General features: G+C 39.2%; 1 protein-coding gene across 1 annotated transcript in view; it reads right to left on the bottom strand.

Moving 5' to 3' along the window:
• Positions 1 to 3,889: 3,889 nt before the first annotated feature.
• The window catches only part of adamtsl5 (ADAMTS like 5), a 94,275-nt gene continuing 75,927 nt past the window's right edge, over positions 3,890 to 22,237 (bottom strand). The window contains exons 11-13 of the mRNA XM_047363161.1: positions 9,625 to 9,753; positions 9,243 to 9,314; positions 3,890 to 8,265 (exon numbers count right to left, since the gene is read on the bottom strand). Of these exons, the coding sequence (XP_047219117.1) occupies positions 7,925 to 8,265; positions 9,243 to 9,314; positions 9,625 to 9,753 (542 nt within the window). The 3' untranslated portion in view covers positions 3,890 to 7,924. The remainder of the gene's footprint in view (positions 8,266 to 9,242; positions 9,315 to 9,624; positions 9,754 to 22,237) is intronic.

The raw sequence follows: 22,237 nt of genomic DNA, 5'->3' as shown, positions 1-22,237 counted from the left end.
ATAGGCTGTTCCCAGAGTGCTGTATCAAGGCACCTCAGGGGGAAGTCTGTGGGAAGGAAAAAGTGTGGCAGAAAACGCTGCACAACGAGAAGAGGTGACCGGACCCTGAGGAAGATTGTGGAGAAGGGCCGATTCCAGACCTTGGGGGACCTGCGGAAGCAGTGGACTGATCACAATATGCTAATTTTTTGAGAAGGACCTGTATCTACAGCTCTCCAACAAGGTTCTTCTAAGCAGGAAGTGTTTGCACGTTGTTGTCTCAAAGAACATACACCTACTAGTGGCGTGGTAGGGAAATTACACCATTTCCATGTTTCTACTAGTGTCGTATGCACGGAGATCGTAATTAAAACGTTGCATGTAGATAGGAAAACAATTAGGTTTTCAATTGATCATTGGTCCTTAGTTGTATGTGTCATTATGCCACTCTCCTGTTGGAAGACCTGTGACCTGCGACTCAGGCTGGGATTTCTATTCATTATTTTAACGATAAATTGCATTTCTTATTATGATAGTTTTTTTATTCCCCGATAGCAATCAACATTACATTATTTCCCATCTCTACATTAAGGTCAGAAACGGTAACTTCCGAGTACAAACTGAATGCACAATAATACAATCACTTTCATACAAATAACACTGACAGTACAAAACTCCCCCTCCTTGTCAACACAGATGCTTCAGTTTAACATCTTTGACTTTAGCCAAAGAAAGATGTTCTGATGAAATATTCAAGATCAATGGTCTGCATCGTCTCACGAAATTGATGTATAGACGCTCACGAGATTTACCAGATCAACTGAGAGGCAGCTAAACAAAAACAAATGATGCTGGAAAAATCTACACAAGAAGTGTGATTAAAAGAAACAATAAAATAAAATCCAGTTTTGTGTTAATATTGCTTTATAGTGTAAATTTCAATTTTATTAATTCTTTGCAGATGGGAAAATGTCTTGTTTACATCTAGTTTTACAACTGTAAATTAAAAACTTTATGAACAGAATGGACTGAAAAACAATTTTTTTTTAAATGGGTTCTAGAGGTAGACTAAAGCTTTTTGTTTTGATATAGTTGCGCCTAAAAGACACTGACGTGAACCTTATTTGTAAAGCAGAAACAGCTCCACCTTCCTCATAGAGATGTTCATACAGTAGTTGAAGCCAACTGGTTTGCATTAATTTCTCCTTTCCTGAAGGGAAAATGAGTCGAATGTCTGCAATGATTTTTTTAACTGCCAATGAGCAGGATTTAGGCTCAGTTTAATATTTTTTTTTTCTGCCGTTTAATTTAGTCTTTTATTTGCTGTAGATGCAAAGCATTTTTGTAAATAAAACGTTTTCTTATAATTGTTGTCATCTGTGTTTTCTCTTATTTATTGAGCACCTAACTCACACTTATTACTGTTTGGTGCATGTCTTCCCTTTTTGCGCCAGTTTTTAGTTCAGGCCTCGACCCAAAGCATTTGGAAAAACCCAGACAAAACATGTTTCTGAATTTTGGAGTGAAAAACTTAATCTCTCTCTTCTAGGTTACATTCGTTAACCATTTTTTTTTTAACAGAAGTAACACCATGTAAGGTGCCTGTGACATTGAAAGTTTCAGGATATATCCAATTACATATATGGGAAACAAACATTGATACAATATTTCCAAAAGTAAATTCATGCCACTGAAATGAACAGTTGTTGGGATATATGGTCATAAATGTCATTAAAAAGGCATTTCCAGACGACTCCTTTTAGATTTTGTTGCGCTCTTTGATGACATCAGAGGGGAACCCCTGCAGGTAAACTGACTGCTGCTACAACGGCAGCAACACAGACAGCAGTTAGAATCTGATGTTTCTGTAGATATATTTCAGTCACTATCAGAGAGATGCAGCAGAGTCAGGAGAAGAAAGTCAGCTTTCATCAGATAGAAGAGCACTAGATGCTGCAGCCTGCAGGCGGCCGTCCACCAGAGTCTATTGTTGCCGGATGCTGGAGTCAATCTGAATCATACTGGACCACCAGGAAACAGAACCAGCACAACATCCGTTTTTTCAAAATAATTCACTAAAGACGGACTAGATCTGGCTGTATTAATAAATACACATATATATTTATATATACACGTGTTTATATTAGCAGTATTAACATTAGATCAATTAGATCAGTTACTGGGTTAACTAAGGGATTATAACCAAGCTATTAAACATTAAATGCACCAAATGAAGCAACAAGCTTCTCTGCTCTCAGTGAACTCATCCATTGTAGAACAAAACACATGAAAATATCTGGATGCATCAAATGAAAAATGAAGCAGTTTAACCTCCACAGAATGACTTGTTTTGGACCTGCTGCTGCATTTATCACCGGCGTTTATTGAGCGATCTGCCTATGGTTCTTGGAGCTCCTCCGGGCTTTGAAACAACCGGACCGGACCGGAGCAGATACGGTGTAAATCCAGGGTTACAGTAAATATGGCTCTGAGTGAAACAACCGGAGGTGAAGCTGAGCAGCAGCAGCAACATAAGAGATGATTTAAGATCTGAAGACACCACCTGGTGTCATTTTTTAACTTTATATCAGAATATTTAGAGAAACATTCATTTAAACATATTGTATGCACCTGTAATTTATCCTATTTTACTAATAATAATAATCATTTTGAATTATTAACAAAAACTGCCGATGTCTAAATGTACTTTTGCAACCAGGAAGTGTTCTTACCTGCTGAGCCTGGATCTGTTTAGCAACAGCAGCAACAACCTTTTCTTTGGAGATCTTTTCCCATCAGATGCTCTGAACAGCGAGGCTTTAGACTCTGCTTCAAAGTCCTCCTTCATCTGCACATATCTGACCTCTGACATCATTTCTCTGGTGAAATCAGAGGTTTCTTGTTCGAAGCAGTTTGCTGAGAAGTCCTCCGATCACACCTGGCTGTGCTTGGTGGGACCAGCCCATCTGTTCCTCCTCAGTTTTCCAGCTCTGATCCAGGCAGCTCTGATCCTCTTTTCTTCAGGAAAGTAGTGCAGACTAACGGCTGCTGTCGTAGTGTTGCTGCCACCACCAGCAATGCACCTTTTCGCCATATTAATGCTGTTTTTAACGCAACTTGGCTTCTACCTGAACAGTTTATTACTGAGGCTCACACAGTGAATGACCCGAGACTTCCCCTTAGACGTCATTATGGGGCGACTCTGGACTTGCAAAATTTAACATCCAAATTTTGTGTCACAGTTGTCTTTTATCACGTCTTTAATCCTAATATGTCAATCACAGCCCAATTCCTTCAATATAAAGATGTTTTCTTTCAGTTTCTGCATTTGTTGGAAAAGCGTTTTAGACACTTTAAAGTAGGATTACAGAAAGTTGGACTTTGCATGACTGAATTTGGATTTTGATACCTTTAACTGTTTTTATACAACTGGTGTTTATGTTAACAAAAAAATATTTTATCAGAAAATGTTAAGCTTAGGGTGTGATAATGTCACACACTACAAATTTTAACCCTGAAAAATATTCATAACATTTTAGATTTAAGCTCCATTCCTGCCCACAGTTTCATGTCCACATGTACTTTTTTAAAAATCTTATTTTTTATTTAACCTTTATTTTACCAGGATAGTCCCACTGAGATTAAAAACCTCTTTTCAAATGAGTCCTGGCCAACAGGCAGCAACAGATAAAACACAAAGTTACACAGTTTAAAGAAAAACAAAAAATTTTGCAAAACAGGAACATGTTATTGAAGCAGCCTTAAGAACTTTTAGTTTGGAAGTAAACTCTAATTATATTTCAGCTCAAGTGTTTGCAATCAAAACTGTAACCAAAGAGCTTCTTTAACCTGTCGTATTGTCAACACAAGCCACTGTAAAGATAGAAGAAATTTAAACGGGTGCCTACAGAACAGTTTAGCAGGATTTTTAATATGATCCACAGTTTTCACACAGCAACTGCTTGTTTGAGACCTAAATTGTTGTCAGTATGTTGACTGGTACCCCTTCCCCCTCGGTTGAGGCGCCAATCAGCATAGCAACCATGGGTTCAGCATTTCCTGGTTCTCCTGTTCTTGCATGTCACATGTTCAGAAACAAAGAAACAATTTTAGCATAATTTTATGAGGTTTAAGGGGCAAACAGAGGTTACAGATCAGTGAAACAAGGCACATCACATACAGTATAATTGTGTTTAAGCTGTACTGATCTGCAGCTGATCAGTGCTGCACAATAAAAATACTGTATAATTAAATATTTCTCTAATGTAAAACATAAAATGTGCCACAAAAAATTTCACTGATAAACATTTAGCATCAAGTACCACAAATAAGCAAAATACATTATGAAGGAAGATACATGTGTTATGCGTACTTTATACAAAATACACTGTGAACCATTATACTTTATTCTTAGATAAAAAGAAAATAATAAACCTATATTTCCTTTTGTGGTAAATCTCTTCAATAATACACATTTTCCACAACATTTCTTTTTCATTTGAACAGAAATGTACCAGAACTACAGGCAGACAACAGGTTCCACAGGAGCAAACCTAACAGTTTTACAATAATGTGGTTGTATGTTTGCAGTTTTGGTGCTCAAGCGATGCCTTTGTTGTTCATGTAAAACTGGTTGCAGCGATGCAAAGGTTATGTTGTTGCTTTCATAAAGAAGTTAACCAGGAAGCCCTGAAGCTATTTTCCTAGCATTTAAGTCATGTGACTTAAGAACGTCTGTGTCACGATCCAGAGGTGTTAGGATTTGGTTTTCATTTGTGATCATGTTCTTCAGCATTTTTTGCTTGGTTATGTTCTAAAGGTTTTGCCATATTCTATTTAATTGTTTCCATATCAGTGCTTTCCTTGTGCTCATTGTTAGTTGTGTTCCTTTAGTTCATTACTTTGTGTTTCTCTTGTAAAACCTCTTTTAGTTTCCAGTTTGATCTCAGTTTGAAATTGTTTCTCATGGTTTCTTGTTAAGCTCCATTCATGCTTATTTGTTTTTCCTCTCCTTCTCTGCTCTGCTCCTTTCTTCTGTCTCAGCTGGTCCACATCTCCCCTGATTGCTCTGCCTCAGCTGTTTTCATTCCCTCTGATTGGCTCTTCTGGTTTTCCTGTCATCTCTCTACCCCTGCCTCAGTGTATATTTACTCTTTGGTTCACTTTACTCTCCCCTGGATCCTCCTGTTGTCTTCGTACCTCTGTTGCTCCGTGTTCCCAGAGTTTTAGGATTTCTTCTCGTGCATCTTAGTGCAAGACTCAATTTTTTTTCATCGTTTTTCATTAAAACCATTCAAACGTATCTATGGTTTGCTCTGCATTTGAGTCTCCTAAAACTCAAACATGACACTCGGGGCTTGTGACCCTTCCAGGTCATTTAGCTTTTTTTTGCCCTTTTTTCACCAAAGGTCCCATGATTTTAATACCTGGGATTTTTTTTTTTACCTGGGTAAAAGGAATCCTGGGTAATTTGTATGCTTTTCCACTGTTATGAAAGGCCTAGGAACTTTTTTAACATATCCCGTATCCGTACTTCCTCTTCCTTTGGTCCATTCAAGATCACAAAAAGTAGCAAGGGTCCACCAATCATCGTTGCTCAGCACATAAACCTTCCCAGACCGGGACTTTTTATCCAGGAAAGTATGGACTTGGGAAATTGAAATTACTTGAGTAAAATTGTACCTAACTGGGTGGAGGGCTTTAAGAGTCCCAGGTAATGGCTGAAAGTCCCTGCAATGGAAAAGTGGTTATTGTTGTCCTTAAAGAGACAGCTCGGAGTGTTTGAATTGCAGTAATGTTGGGAGGTTATTACCAGTCAATATCCTACTTGCTGAAGCTATAGTCGGAAGTTCAAACCGAGACATCATGGATGTTGATGAATGTAATATTTTTGGGGTTTTGGGCTACTAATGATTTATTTGAACTATTCTTTCTCCATGTTGGAATAACTACATTAGAAACAACTTCAGTGATTTTTTTTAAAAACAAGAGATGAATGCACTTCATTGTGGATTTTCTCTAACCCACATGGGATCAGAATTATACATACAGCCCTACTCATATTTGGTCAAATGACCGCTGAATAGTTGGATCTTAATCACACACTTTTTTAGCCAACTGCCATCATTCTAGCTGGATTTTGCCTTCTTGACAAAATGATAGATCCATTTAAACTGGTTGATTACCTGGCGCAGACTAAATGTTTTAGGATATTCCACTATATCTTAATAGAAGATAGGTCAGGGTTTTAGGAAATTCCTTTGAGAAGTCTGAATTTAACCAGTTCGGACGTGTATTGGGCTCGATGTCCTGTTGAAACACCCAAGCGTGCCAAGGTTTGAACCAAGTAGCTGTTGATTTCAGGTAAGGTTGAAGAATTTGGAGTTCCTCCTCCATCTTCATGTTTGCATCCAGCAGCAAACACCTCCACAGCATGATTCTACCACCACCATGCTTGATAGTTGGTACAGTGTTCTCCTCAAAACATACTTTTTGTTATTGTAGCCAGGTAGGCCAATCTGTCTGTTTGTAAAACATTTCTCCAAAAGGCATTAGGCTTATCCATTTAGGCAGCTGTAAATTTCATTCCATTTTGGTTTTTTTTTTAAGTCAGTACATTCCAGGGGCATACTGGGACAGTAAACTCATACAACAAATGATTTGAAATATATTGTTTGATTTAGGTGGTCCTGAAAAATGAATCAAAATCCCTGGAGTGAGGAAATAATCTGACCTGCTGTCGGTCAGACAGCCTGAGATAAAGCAAGGATGTGTCTGTCTCTACCTGTCGCTACTGCAGTCTGCGGGAGTTTTAACCAGGCAGATACCCGAGTGAGCCACACGAAAGGCATGGATTGTTTTCTAAGCACAACCCGAACCGAACCATCGGGCCTGGCCCCTCATTCTTTTCATGGATTTGAAAAGTGATGCACCTGAATAACTTACACCTAAACACATTGAACTCAATCATGATAATTAACCTCAAGTTAATATGTATTTGCCTCAACAAAATAAACAGCATTTTATACACTTTTGCACCAACAATTAAAACAGATAGCTGAGCCTGTATGTATAGTTTTGAACCTGTACAGAAAATCCATAATGACTTCAACTTTGTGCCCACATTTTTTCTTTTTAAAGTCACTGCAGCTACATTGTTTGTAATTATTCCATAAACATATCATTAGAAGCCCAAAAGGACCAGTGGAACTTATCTGTATCTCTTTCAGCCTTTTTGAAACTGAGATTAGTTTCCAAATTAACAGCTATCAGAGTGGGGCAAAGACCAAAGTGCATTTCTGCCATGTTAAAATATCTCCAGCCTCATGAATATTACAGTGCTTTATGCAGACTGTTTCATAAACCATAAAACTGCTGTTCTGCATTAGACGTAGAGTTGCATGCATCGATTAAAATGCTGAATTGTCCCATATTTGACACTTCACTGCTACATAAAGCCACATTTAAAAACTCAGACTAATCATTATTAACTGCTAATTCACTGCTGTGAGTTCTACAAATATTTCCTGCTGCAGCTAAAAGAAAACATCGGAAATGTGTCTTTGGAAGAAAATTCAGTAAAATTCATTGCAGCTGTTTCTAAAAGTGGACACAGAGACAAATCCTGCACAGAATGGAAACTAAGAGGTTGCTGTGGAAAAACAGTAATGAGAAAAAGGCTGTTTTCAGTCACTGTCCTTCTCTTTGGTATTTGTTTAAGGTGGGCGTTGCACCCACCTAAAGTGCTTTAAATAGAAAGCTGGCCGAGATTTTCATAACCGTTAAGTTGGTTCTTTGCATTCATAATGTGGCAAATTTTAAATTAAGGTGAAACCTAAAAGGATTATGTAGTTTCCTCTGTCAGTGACGCCACACTTAGCTCATCAGGCCATTCATTATATGAAAGAATTAATATCAGGTATAAGTCTGAGTCTCCACTCACAAACTAAACTCTGTCCCCTATTTCTGTAGAAAGTTTTGGCCCTCTGTTGCTGCAGAGCCTCTCGAGCGGCCGCAGCAGCTCGTCCTCTCTGGGTCTGTACGGCACCACGTAGCTCTCCTCCTCCAGCAGGATCCGGTTCAGCGTGTGTTCGTAGTTAATGTGGCGCCGCACCATCAGAATGTACTGTTTCCCCACCAGCAGGTCGGGGCAGTCGCACAGGTTCGGGACCCAGAGGAACTCCCGGTGCTCTAGCCGGAAGCGGTTCCGGTACGTGTGGATGATCTGAACGTCGTAACGAGTCTCCTCACCTCTGTACAGCTTCCCAAGAACTCTGCCACGAAACACTACCAGAGAAGTAAGTAAAACAGTTTGATTGGATAGTTCAGTGTGTTCAGAGTGTGAATGTGTGAAGTAGTTACGTCAGTCAGTATCTTACCCGTATAGACAGCAGCAGTCAGGCAGATCTCAGTTTAAAGAATCAAAGGAATTTTAATAAAACTAATATCTAAGCTTTGGACTTCATTAAAAAATATATTTCATTTTAACCATGTCTCATGCCTGCCTCCTGCGTGCATTTGGGTCCACACATTATGATATCATGGTCGAGTGAATTGGACTGAAAGTGAGTGAATAACCTGAAAGTCTAAAGAAAGTCTTTTACGGATCTTCAGGAAGCCTGGAGAACTGCTGATGAAGAACATTTAAAAATATTCTAAAAATTCATTTTGAAAAAGAATGAGGTGGTTCACTAGTTTTACACAATTCTAGTTCTTAAAACTTGTTTTACTCTCTTAGGATTTTATGATTATTTTACTACACTGCACTATAGCTGTTAAAACACCTTTCAGCTGTGTCTCCAAGGTGTTCTTGTGTCTTCCTAACAGTTCTCCCTTATGTTTTGTACTCCAGTTCTCCATTTTCTCTTTGGTCTACAAAGTTAATGCTTCTTCTAATCACTTATTTTCATTGTTTTATTGTTCTTCTGCAATAAACAAACAGGAACTTAAAGTATCAGCAGATTCGGGACAGAACTCTTTCAGCAGCCCCATTCTGTGCAAACAGGCATAATGAAACAGATGATTGTTCAGCTCAGGAAACCGCGACAATGTCAAACTTGAACAAATAAAGAGGTTTAAATGAGATAATGTAGAGTTGGCTTGAATTCATTAAAAAAATGAAGGTAGTTTTCATCTTAATGAGCGTGAGCAGTTTGCTTGACACCCCCATGAGAATTAGTCCTGGCTTAACTAAGATCTCTCTGAAGACTGTTCACTGCTGGTAGGATACTGACTGCTCTATACAACCCCTGAGAAGTCCTTACCAAAGTCCTTCTGGCAATACTGTCTCTGGCGTTCTCTTCGTCCTTTAACTCTCCGACATTTTCCACAATGCTCTAAGGAATCAACCAAGAAGAAGTAATTTCGGTAGACCATAACACATTAATATATTGACGGGGAGTTACATGATAAAATATCTCCAATGCTGATCTCTAAACCTTTGCCCAAAAGTTCTTAGAGATTTCTTCAAGGAGAAGTTATAGATCTAATGTAATCTCACACTGCATGGATTTGAGACAAGTCTCTAAGGCCTTTAGAGTATTATAGAACCTTCTGCAGTGCTTTTCCAGCCAATAATGTCTGAGCAATATTTCGACGATGTAAAAGCTCATGACTTGTTAGGCATTATAGAAATGGTGTGCGTACTTCCAGGTGGGACCTGAGGAAGGAAGTTTCTGTGGTTTTCCTCCCGCTCCAGACGAGTGAAGGGCTGGCGAGGAAGGTGCTGGTGGTTGCTGAGAAGAGGCTGACGGAAAGGCTTTAAATAACTGAAAACTGGAAGACAGAAAACAAAAACAGATTACTCTGAAAGGAGAGTAGTAAGTGCAGATCTTTATACAGCACATTTCTAGTCATACAGATGACTCAAGAGCCACGTTCATGACAGACAGATCGGTGGGCAACTTGGGGTTAGCATCATATCAGCTTCACAAGTCTAAAACTGGAACCGGTTAACCAGTTCCAATCTAAACCTAAAGCTTTTTAATCAAACCCTCAAAGAAGCAAAGGAAAACAGCGAGCTGTATCTTCAGTTGTCAGGGTGCTTTAGTTCAGTTTGGACTTGTTCCTTAGTCTTCTGGCTTCTAGGGTCTGCTTTAGAAAACACCCTCTGGTTAATTAATGTTTTTCCAGGTTTCAAATAGGGAATTAAATAATAAAATGTTCATGTGTTTGGTTTGTTTTTGGCCTATGCTGATATTTCGTCTGTAAATTCAATTTCAATTCAGTTTATTTATATAGCACCAATTCACAACACATGTCGTCTCAAGGTTCTTCACAACAGTCAGGTTCATACATTCCAATTAATCGTAACCATTGAACAGTTCAGTCAGATTCAGTTATTTATTCAAATTGGACAAAACGTTTTTCTATCTAAGGAAACCCAGCAGATTGCATCCAGTCAGTGACTTGCAGCATTCACTCCTCCTGGATGAGCATGTAGAGACAGTGGACAGTCACTGGTGTTGACTTTGCAGCAATCCCTCATACTGAGCATGCATGTAGCGACAGTGGAGAGGAAAAACTCCCTTTTAACAGGAAGAAACCTCCAGCAGAACCAGAACCAGGCTCCGTGTGAGCGGCCATCTGCCACGACCGACTGGGGGTTTGAGAGAACAGAGCAGAGACACAAAGAGAACAAAGAAGCACTGATCCAGGAGTACTTTCTATGGGAAGGAAAAGTAAATGTTAATGGATGTAGCTCCTTTAGTCGTTTCATCTAGAAAGAAAGAACAGATAAACTCTGAGCCAGTTTTCAAGGTTAGAGTCTGAAAGAGAGCATATAGAGTTAGTCACAGTAGAAGCTCAGTCAGTAGCCATGTCTAGGAGAGAGAAAGGGTTAAACACTGAAAGACAGGGCCATGTGGATCATCTGTAGAGGGTGTCTCAGGTAGATACAGTGTCAAGCCAGGTGTAGCTTCTAGGAAGAGAAAAGAGAGAGAACAAAGTTAAAAACTGAAATAACAGCAAATAATGCAAAATTGGAGAGTAGTGTGAGAATGTAGCGAAGAGGGTGAAAGTGGTCATTATGTCCTCCAGCAGCCTAAGCCTATAGCAGCATAACTACAGAGATAACTCAGGATAACCTAAGCCACTCTAACTATAAGCTTTATCAAAAAGGAAAGTTTTAAGCCTAGCCTTAAAAGTAGACAGGGTGTCTGCCTCACGGACTAAAACTGGGAGCTGGTTCCACAGGAGAGGAGCCTGATAACTAAAGGATCTGCCTCCCATTCTACTTCTAGAGACTCTAGGAACCACCAGTAAACCTGCAGTCTGAGAACAAAGTGCTCTGTTAGGAACATATGGACACAATCAGATCTCTGATGTATGATGGAGCTAGATCATTAAGGACTTTATATGTGAGGAGGAGAATTTTAAATTCTATTCTGGATTTAACAGGGAGCCAATGAAGAGAAGCTAAAATAAGAGAAATATGATCTCTCTTTTTAATTTTCATCAGAACTCTTGCTGCAGCATTTTGAATCAGCTGAAGGCTTTTAACTACATTTTGTGGACATCCTGATAGTAACGAATTACAATAGTCCAGCCTTGAAGTAACAAATGCATGGACTAGTTTTTCAGCGTCACTCCTGGACAGGATATTTCTAATTTTGGCAATGTTCTGGAGGTGAAAGAAGGAAATCCTAGAAACCTGTTTAATATGGGATTTAAATGACATGTCCTAGTCAAAAATAACACCAAGGTTTTTACTTTATTATCAGAGGTCAATTTAATGCCATCCAGGTTAAGTGATTGACTAAGCAGTTTCTTTTTTAAAGACTCCGGTCCAAAGACGACAACTTCTGTCTTGTCTGAATTTAGAAGCAGAACATTTAAAGTCATCCAAGTTTTTATATCTTCAAGACATGCTTGTAGTCTATCTAACTGGTTGGGTTCATCAGGATTTATGGATAAGTAAAGCTGAGTATCATCAGCGTAACAGTGAAAATTTATCCTATGCTGCCTGATAATTTGACCTATTGGAAGCATATATATAGTAAAGAGAATTGGCCCAAGTACTGAACCCTGTGGTACTCCACAATTAACCCTGGAGTTTAAAGATGATTTATCATTTACATGAACAAACTGGAATCTGTCAGACAGATAAGATTTAAACCAGCCTAGCGCTGTTCCCCTGATCCCTACAGCATATTCCAGCCTTTCTAAGAGAATATTATGGTCGACTGGATCAAATGCAGCACTGAGATCTAACAGAACCAGAACAGACACAAGTCCATTATCTGAGGCCATAAGAATATCATTAGTGACTTTCAGCAGAGCTGTTTCAGTGCTATGATGAGCTCTGAAACCTGACTGAAACTCTTCAAACAGGTCATTGCTGTATAAATGTTCACACATTTGATTAGCAACTATTTTCTCAAGAATTTTAGATAAGAATGGAAGATTGGATATAGGTCTGTAATTTATTAAATCATCTCGATCAAGCGAAGGTTTCTTAAGTAAAGGTTTAATTACAGCTACCTTAAAAGCTTGTAAAACCTGTTCCTTTTGTATATTTTAGCTATAATAGTCACAAACATTTTTCCCTTTGTTAAATTATTGTGTATTTTTCCCCTGTTGTTTTTGAAAGGTTTTTATTATCGTTGCTTATGTTTCTCCTCTTTTCTCTCTCATGTTTGTTTCCTTTTTTAGGATTCTTGTTGTTTTTACAGAATTATGAATTTTGCTTTGTTTTCTTTTTTTAATCTCTGACTCTTCGCCTGTATAGCTCTGTGTTTAGATTCTACTAACTGTGGACCATGACACCAGTGTATTTACAGCTTCATGCAAAAGTGACCTTTTTCACATATTGTCACAGTACAGTCACTAAAGTAGTTCACTGGAATGGGGTGATGTAATAGAGCAGCAAAACGTTGGGAGGATTGTGAATTGGAAAAAAAACAAGACTTCAATTTCAAGTTTCTATTTTTTCACAAATAAAAATATTAAAAATCTTGAAAATTGCATGATTTTTCTTCTGATTCATTAGTGTGGAGAAACCTTGTATACAAAAGAACGTCCACACTCATACTCACAGGTGTTAAGCTTCAGGTGTTGACAGATACACAGATGTTCTATATTGGGCTGCACTTCTCACTAAGTACATTTTACATTCAGAATTACTGTGTACTATTTTGTTAAAAAAAAAAAACAGCTGAAGGTGTATAAGCAAGCAGGGTGTAATCTTGTATTCTCTTTATCCTTCTTTCTCTCCTCTACTCTTTCCTCCCCTTTTTCCCCATCGTTCTCTTTTTCAAGCTTCTTTTTTCCTTTTCATTTCAGTCTCCGTGTCCGTAACAATTGAAATATTCCCAAAGAAGTTTATAATAAAGTTTCTTTTATAAATATCAAGCAGAGCTTTAAAGCATTAGCTGTGATGCTCTGCTTGTGAAAGTAAATCTGTTGGGCAATTTCTTGGCACTCAGACAACAATTCTGAGCGATACTCTGCTGGACAGGACACGGTAAAAAAAAAATATATATATTTTATGATTTTTCTTCTGATTCATTAGTGTGCATGGTGGTTATTGGTCTTTCATAATAAATACGTTTTAACAGGAAACAGTGAAACAGTGTCACTGTGTCAGCTATGAACCTCGAGTTTCAGCCTCAAAGCAGGCTTGCTCCTAATCTGCAGTGTCTGTTTTGTGCACAGCTGTCAATATGAGTTTCATATAGTTATTGTAGAATGAACACCTTAATAATACACAAAACAAAATTATGTCAAAAAATATCCTGAAATAACATAGTCTGAAGACAAGGTTTTATATCGCTGTCCCAACACTCCGATCAAAACTTAAAAATTTCTCGTTCTTGTTCCAAACACACACTGACAAGTTAGAAGATGCTCCTCATGTCCTGAGGTTTAAAGCTAATGTGGCTGGACATTCTCCTGCGAATATTTACCACAACACTCTTTAAAAACCCTTAAAGATTTTCCCTGCAGATGTTTTTAAGTAAGAAATAAAGAACGAAAGAATAGTATTACTGTAGAAGTGATAGGTGAAATTCAGGGACATTTTGACATTGATTGTAAGATGTATAGAGTCTCAGAGTGTTGAAATGTGGTGAATCCACACTGGGGGCATCCTGATTGTAAGCAGGCAGCACAGTTCTCAGAGTTACAGGTTAGGATGACCTCATCACCTCCTGATCCAACATTATAAATCACTACCTGATGGTTCACCTTTCTATTACGCAATGCAATGTTTTCTGGCAACAATTTGAGATCAGTTCTGTTTGGCTGCAATCCACCAGCTGGAAAAGGATTTCCAAGAGGCTACTTATATTCACGGAAACCTTGGACGGAATCCGACCGAAAGCACAATCCTCGGATTGATTGCAGATTGGTTTAGGAACATTAGGGAGGTGAGTGGGGATTCAGCACATTTGTAATCAACACGTAGAGAGTAAACCAGCTGCATTCCTCTGCTGCAGCATCAGGGAGGTCAGCATGCTGATCAGCAGTGGAGTAAAGGTGGATCATGCACACACCACAGATGTTTTCACTCCCTGAACCCAAATGGGCTTCGTCTAATCTGTACAATTACAATCATTTGTACCAATTTAATCGTAGCTTTGTGGTTTCCTCTAAAAACTAACAGTTGCTCTGGGCCACAGCAGCTACGCCAACTTAAATTTTGCCCTGTTATAATACCTTTTGCTTCAAACATAGCTTCCAGTGTTTTGGGTTATGTCTGTACCAGCTTCACACATATAGAGACTGACAGTTCGGCCCATTCTTCTTTGGAGAACAGTTCAAGCTCAGTTGGTTTGGATAGATGACATCTGTGAAGATCAAGAGGCAAAGTCTCTGCACCTCTAATATTATTGCCAATGAGAATAAGTCTCCTATGGTTTTATTCAAGACAATTAACTGCCTTAAATCTATGCACTTCAGCAATGATCGATGTTATGTCGTGAAAGTTTTCTTCGTTTTTTTGTAGGTAAAGTGCTTTCTGTAAATTCGTCTGTAAGTTGTAATGAACTGATGATCGACCCAACTAAATCTTTTCTCTTCAATCAGTTTAAACTGCCTGCAGATTTGTGGAAAATGGTGGGATCATTAAAACCTACCAACTGTCCTATGGACATGGTCCCTACCAGAGTGCCTAAATCTGTTTTTAATACAGTTGGGCCAACACTCCTCTTTTTTATTAATTGTTGGGACCCAGCCATGGAAACAACATTAAAGCTCCGGTACACACTTTTCTGGAACTTTCAAAATAGCTTTAACTGACTTCCAGCAACTGAGGAAAGGGGGGGTAGCAGCAGACTTCCCACGATGCCACTGTCTGAATAAGAGCCCCACCTCTCCAACAAGTCGACCTCTTTCCATTGCTCCTCTGCGGGACCAGGATAGGGGAGGCCCAGCGCGCTGATGTCTCTTTGCTGGCAAAAAGACATAACTCTTCAAACTGGATCCAAGGACGTCATACGATCATCGATCATATGCAAAGTTAAGTACGAATGAAATACTGTCTGTGTATCTGGTATTTTCATTCATGAACGGGGAAATTAAGGTGTAAGAGTTGCTTACTTTATCTCTGAGGCCTGCAGAAGCAAACTGTCCCAGAGAAGTTCCCTACAGAGAAGCGGTCTCTACGAAGCCGAGCAGAGCGTCTCCCAGTCTGGAAGGAAGACAGCAGAGACCGCATCACCGTGTTTTACTGCCGTGGTTTATTGAATACATTTTATTTAAGCGTTATGCATATTTACGTATCATTAGGACATTTATTTTGAAAATGCTCAGATAGGAACTAATGTATGGCATGTTGATTCGGCTGGTGCGCAAAAAAGTGATGCACGCTCTCAGTGAAGCATGAGCGTTGCAAGTTGCAGCAGGAAGGGCCAATTTAAGTTAGAAAGGGCTAAAATCTTTAAATCATTGTTTTAGGTCCTCATTTCTACCTCCAAGCATGGGTCAGCCAGCGAGGTATGTTTATGTTATATATAATTTCATATCTTTATTTCTATTTGTCTATCTCATTGAAGTTTATGTTGTGTTTTAGTTCGACGGTGACATAATATTGTGATCAAGATGGTGCTGTAATCATACCAACTTCGAGACTGTACAATTCACATTAAAGCCAAATTCATGTCATCAGTAAAAAGAACTCTTTATTGACTTAACGACGAGGTGGAAGTGATACCGTGGTTACAGTAACGTGCAGTGTGGTTGGCGGACAGAAGGGTTAGGGTCGCTTTGACAGTATTTATGACAGATGGAAAGCATTAATCAAAGTGGCAAAGAAATATGTTATAAAAAGAGACTCAGTTGACATTCTTGAAGGTCACATGGACATTGCACAAAAGGAAGTTGCCGAGCTTAATGGTCTTTATGATGAATATAGAACAATGGATGGACCACCTCATGACATGCGTTCCAAGCTAGACAAATGCACATCAGTGACTACGCTAGTTTTGCAAAACATCAAACTTCATGTTAAAGGAGAAATTCAAGAGATTGTATGGCCTGATGCCGGCTCTATTTTTACATCCTCTAGCTCTGTCAGTGTCTCAGATCACAGCTTGTTTAAAGCCAATACAGTTAAGTCTTATGGCTCCTCTGTCAAAAGACAAGAAGCTGCAGCAGAGTATGAAGCCACAAAGGCTGTACTTAAGATAATGACTGAACAAGAGAAATATAGAGAAAGAATGCGAATGCTTGAAGAAGAAGACAAACGCATAAGAGCAGACCAAGAAGCTGCTGCAATGTCACAACGCCTCCTAGAGGAAAAGGAGGAAATTGAGCGCAAGTTAAAAAGAGAAGAGGAGAAAGCAGCTGTTCTAAGGAGACAACAAGAAAAAAGTGCTTCCAGGAAAAGGTCACTTGAGGATTTGAAAAGAGAAATTGAAAGATTGGAACATCTGAAAGGATTCAATGCAGCAAAGGCAAAACTACAAATTTATGAAGAAGATTACCTTTCAGTAAAGCAAGAAAGTATCACGCTGAACCCAGCCAACGTACAGGTTACCAAGTTTAAGAGCACTGCTAGTCAACCTTCACAACCTCTAAGAGAGTTAAATGTAACTCATGAGAGTACAGGTGAGCTTGTAAAGGTTTTGGCAGAAGCTATGTCTGCTAATAGACTACCTATTCCAGAACCTGCAGTATTTAGTGGGGATCCACTTAAGTTTAAGCACTGGAAAGCGTCCTTTCAGACTCTAATAGAGAGAAAAAACATTTCCACTGCAGAAAATATGTTTTTTCTACAGAAATATGTAGGCGGCTGTGTTAAAGAGGCCTTAGATGGCTATTTTCTGATCAGCTCTGAAGATTCATATAGGGCAGCGTGGAACATTCTCAATGAACGTTATGGAGAGTCTTTTGTCATTGCTAAAGCTTTTAGAGACAAGTTGCACTCCTGGCCAAAGGTTACAGGAAAAGATAGTGCAGAGTTAAGAAAGTTTGTGGATTTTTTACAAAGCTGCCAATCTGCAATGAGTAATAATGAGAATCTAAATGTCCTTAACGATGTTATTGAGAATCAGAGACTCGCTGCTAAACTACCAGACTGGTTAAGTAATAGATGGAACCGAAAAGCAACAGAGTATCAGCTGGAGCACAAACAGTTCCCACGTTTCAGTTACTTTGTAACGTTCCTTTCAATGGAGACAAGTATTGCATGTAACCCCATTACATCATACCAAGCTCTAAGACAAAGTGACTCTGAGAAACCAAAGACAAGACCTCTACTTACACCTATTAATAAGAGACAAGATACAGTGAAAATCTTTACAACTAACTGTACTGAAAGAAGCACAGTGTCTTGTGTATTTTGTAAAAGAACAGGACACAGCTTACACAAGTGTCGTAAGTTTGCTGAGAAACCAGTTACTGAGAGAGTCAAGTTCATTCAATGTGAAAAATTATGCTTTGGCTGTTTAAATAGTGGTCATCTCTCCAAGAACTGCAGCAACCGGATGATATGTAACACCTGCTCAAAACGGCATCCCACATGCCTGCATGAAGAAAGACAAAGACAAGAGACAAAGAAAGAACAGCCTAAAGAGCAACAAGTAAGGGATGTGAAGGAGACCCAGCAACAGGTAATACAGTCACAAGACACAATCAATGAGAGTACCTTTAATAGAGTGACTCATGAAAGCAAAAACACCCAGACATCTGCAATAGTACCGGTCTATGTATCCACACAAAAAGAGCCAAGTAAAGAAGTACTGATCTACGCTCTGCTAGACACACAGAGTGATTCTTCATTTATTCTTAATGAAGTGGCAGACAGTTTGGACATAACCAAAACCCAAGTTAAACTCAAACTATCGACAATGTCATCCAAGAAAGCAACTGTACCATGCACAAAACTTGAAGCTTTGCAAATAAGAGGACTGTTTTCCAAGAAGAAACTCACTGTGCCAGTCGTTTACACATGTGACTTTATACCTGCTAATCGTAGTCATATTCCTACTCCAGACACTGCAAGGGCATGGCCACATTTGGAGCATCTCAGTGAGCATATTGCTCCAGCATTGGACTGTGAAATAGGGCTTCTGTTAGGGTACAACTGTACACAAACCTTAATGCCCAGAGAAGTCGTATGTGGTGAAGAAAACCAGCCATACGCCCAGAAAACAGACTTGGGCTGGAGCATCATACGTTACTGTGAGTCTTGTGATGCAGGCAGTGATGTGATTGGAGTAAGTCATCGCATCACTGTAAAACAAGTAATACCAGAAGCTGAGTTATCCACAAAGCTAAAGAATGAAGTCCATTACATCTGCAAGACACAAATTAAAGAAGTGGCATATCCAGATGTAATCAAGGCACTTGAGTCAGACTTTACAGAGAGAGCAGTGGAAGAGACAAGTATTTCACAAGAAGATGTCCGCTTCATAACAAAGCTAAAAGAAGGAATCAAGCAAAAACAAGATGGACATTATGAAATGCCACTGCCCTTTAAAAGCGACAGACCAAATCTTCCCAATAACATGTCAAGTGTAATGCAGCGTTTAAGTAGTCTTGTACGCAGATTTAAAAGGGATCAAAAGTACTACACAGACTATGTAAATTTCATGGAGGACATTATTGCGCGTGGTGATGCAGAGAAGGTGCCAGAGGAAGAGCTATGTAATACCCCTGCCTGGTACATTCCTCACCATGGGGTATACCACCCTCAAAAGCTCGGTAAGATCCGTGTAGTCTTTGACTGTTCTGCACAATATCAAGACACCTCACTGAACGAGCACCTGCTAACAGGGCCTGACCTCACAAACACTTTGGTGGGAGTGCTCTGTAGGTTCAGGAAGGGCTCAATCGCTATCATATGCGACGTGGAACGTATGTTTCATCAGTTCCATGTAACACCTCAAGATCAGGACTACTTACGCTTCCTATGGTGGGAGCATGGTGACCTAAGTGTTCCGCCCTCAGTCTTTCGCATGAAGGTACATCTATTTGGTGCTGCTTCTTCACCTGGTTGTGCTAACTTTGGTTTAAAACATCTAGCTGCACAAGGTGAGGAAACATTCACTCCGAACACAGTCAAGTTCATTCAAAGGAACTTTTATGTAGATGATGGACTTGTAAGTGTTACAACAGAAGTAGAAGCAATAAAATTAGTCAAAGAAGCAAGAGATCTGTGTAGCACAGGTAAACTAAGATTACACAAGTTCATATCAAACAGTGAAAAGGTGATAACGTCACTACCGAGAGAAGAGTGTGCTGAAAGTATTCAAAATTTGGATGTAGCACTTGGAGAGCCTCTGATGGAAAGAGTACTTGGTGTTCAGTGGTGCATTTCCTCTGATGAGTTTCCGTTCAGAATTATAGTGAAAGAACACCCAATGACGAGAAGAGGAATCCTGCGCACAGTAGCATCAGTTTATGACCCATTAGGATTTGTGGCACCCTTCATTTTAAGAGGAAAACAAATCCTGCAACAGTTATGTCAAGAGAAAGTTGGATGGGATGAGCCACTCTCGGATCAACTCCGTACACAGGGGGCTCTTAGACCTTCAAAACCTGTCAAAAGTGAGAATTCAAAGATGTTTCTTACCTGCAACCACTGACATTACACTGTGTGAATTACACCATTTTTCAGACGCCAGTGTGACAGGATATGGACAGTGCAGTTATTTAAGAACACTGACATCACAAGGGAATGTTCATTGTACCCTAGTCATGGGAAAGGCACGCGTAGCCCCAACCAAGGTCACCACTGTCCCTAGGCTTGAGTTAACTGCTGCTGTAGTTGCAGCAAGAACAGGTGTAAAGTTAAGGAATGAGCTGGAGATAAGCAATCTTCAAGAGCATTTCTGGACAAATTCCAAGGTACTGTTGGGATACCTAAATAATGATGCAAAGATATTTCATGTTTTCGTGGCAAATAGGATTCAAAGAATAAAGTCATACACAGGCCCACATCAGTGGCATCATGTATCTTCTGAAAGTAATCCTGCAGACCACGCATCAAGGGGATTAAGTGTTCAACAGCTACTGGAATTTAACTGGTTTAAAGGTCCAGAGTTTTTGTGGCAAAGTGAGCTACCCATTAAAAATAATGAGGTTGCTGAAATCATGCCTAATGACCCAGAGCTTAAAACAGTACATGCGCTTAACACCAAAATACAAGAAAGGAGTACGATACTCGACCGTCTCGCCAAGTTCTTAGATTGGACAAAAGCTGTTAAGGCAATTGCTCGTCTAAGGAAGTTTGTAAAGGATTTTAAAGGAGTCACACAAATAAAAGGAGGAAACACAAGTGTTGAGGACAGAAAAGAAGCAGAACTATTCATAATAAAACTGCACAAAAAAGCACATTCAGCAAGGAAATCAAGGACTTAACTCAAGGAAAGGACATTCAACTCAAGGATAAGGTACACAAGCTGTCCAATTTAAGTCCATTTGTTGATGAGCAAGGAGTACTTAGGGTGGGAGGACGTTTAGCAAGAGCTATCAAACATCCTGCCATTATCCCCAAGTCAAGTCATGTATCATCTTTACTTATTAAACACTTCCACGAAAAGGTGCAGCATCAAGGAAGAGGAATAACCGTCAATGAGTTGCGCTCCAATGGACTATGGATCACAGGGTGAAACAGCGCAGTTGCTTCTCACATCTACAAGTGCACAACCTGCAGGAAGTATAGGAGAAATACTCAAGATCAACGGATGTCAGATCTACCAGAGGATAGAATGGAAACAACACCCCCATTTTCTTACTGTGGTATTGACTGTTTTGGACCCTTTTATGTAAAAGATGGTAGAAAGGAACTCAAAAGGTATGGTCTTCTTTTTACATGCATGTGTTCTAGGGCAATACATATTGAAATGTTGGATGACCTTACAACTGATGCTTTCATTAATGCATTACGCTGTTTCATTTCTATTCGTGGACATGTAAGACAAATCAGATGTGACCAAGGTACTAATTTTGTTGGTGCTAAGGGAGAGTTTTTGAATGCACTGAAGGATTGTGACAAAGAACAATTAAAAACATATGGATGTGAATTTGTTCTGAACACCCCTTCTTCAAGCCATATGGGAGGTGTTTGGGAAAGGCAGATTAGGACTATTAGAAGTGTTTTAACTACTATTCTAGATCAAAATTCTAAGAGACTAGATAGTTCTTCCCTTAGAACATTTCTTTATGAAGTTATGGCTATTGTGAATAGCAGGCCATTAACAGTAGAAAATCTAAATGATCCAAGTTTACATCCTCTTACACCAAATCACATTCTCATGATGAAGTCCAGTGTTATTTTGCCCCACCCCCGGTGAGTTTGTTAGCCAGGATCTGTACCTGAGAAAGAGATGGCGCCAAGTTCAGTTTTTAGCCAATGAATTCTGGACAAGGTGGAAGAAAGAATATCTTCTCAATCTTCAGCAGAGAAAAATCTGGCAGAGGGATAAAAGGAGTGCAAAGGTGAATGACATTTCTATTCTTCAAGAGGACAATTCTCCAAGAAATAAGTGGAAATTAGCAAGAGTAACAGAGGTGTACCCAAGTGCAGATGGGCGAGTTAGAAAGGTGAAGCTTTTGCTCAGTGATTCAACCTTGGATAAGGATGGGAAAAGGACTGTCAAATCAGTGTATCTTGATAAGCCAGTACACAAAACTGTGTTGTTACTAGAAGCAGAGTAAATGCTAAAAAAAATAAAATGTAAATACCAATGTAAAGTGTTTCTATTATGATGTTATGTGTTTGAAAGGAAATCACAATAGATTTGTGATTTGGTGGGAGTTTTACTGCCGTAGTTTAGTGAATACATTTTATTTAAGCGTTATGCATATTTACGTA

Source organism: Girardinichthys multiradiatus, chromosome 4, assembly GCF_021462225.1.
Source record: "Girardinichthys multiradiatus isolate DD_20200921_A chromosome 4, DD_fGirMul_XY1, whole genome shotgun sequence".
Classification (NCBI taxonomy): Eukaryota; Metazoa; Chordata; class Actinopteri; order Cyprinodontiformes; family Goodeidae; genus Girardinichthys; species Girardinichthys multiradiatus.
The sequence above is the reverse complement of the archived record's forward strand: the minus strand, read 5'-3'. Positions and strand labels throughout refer to the sequence as shown.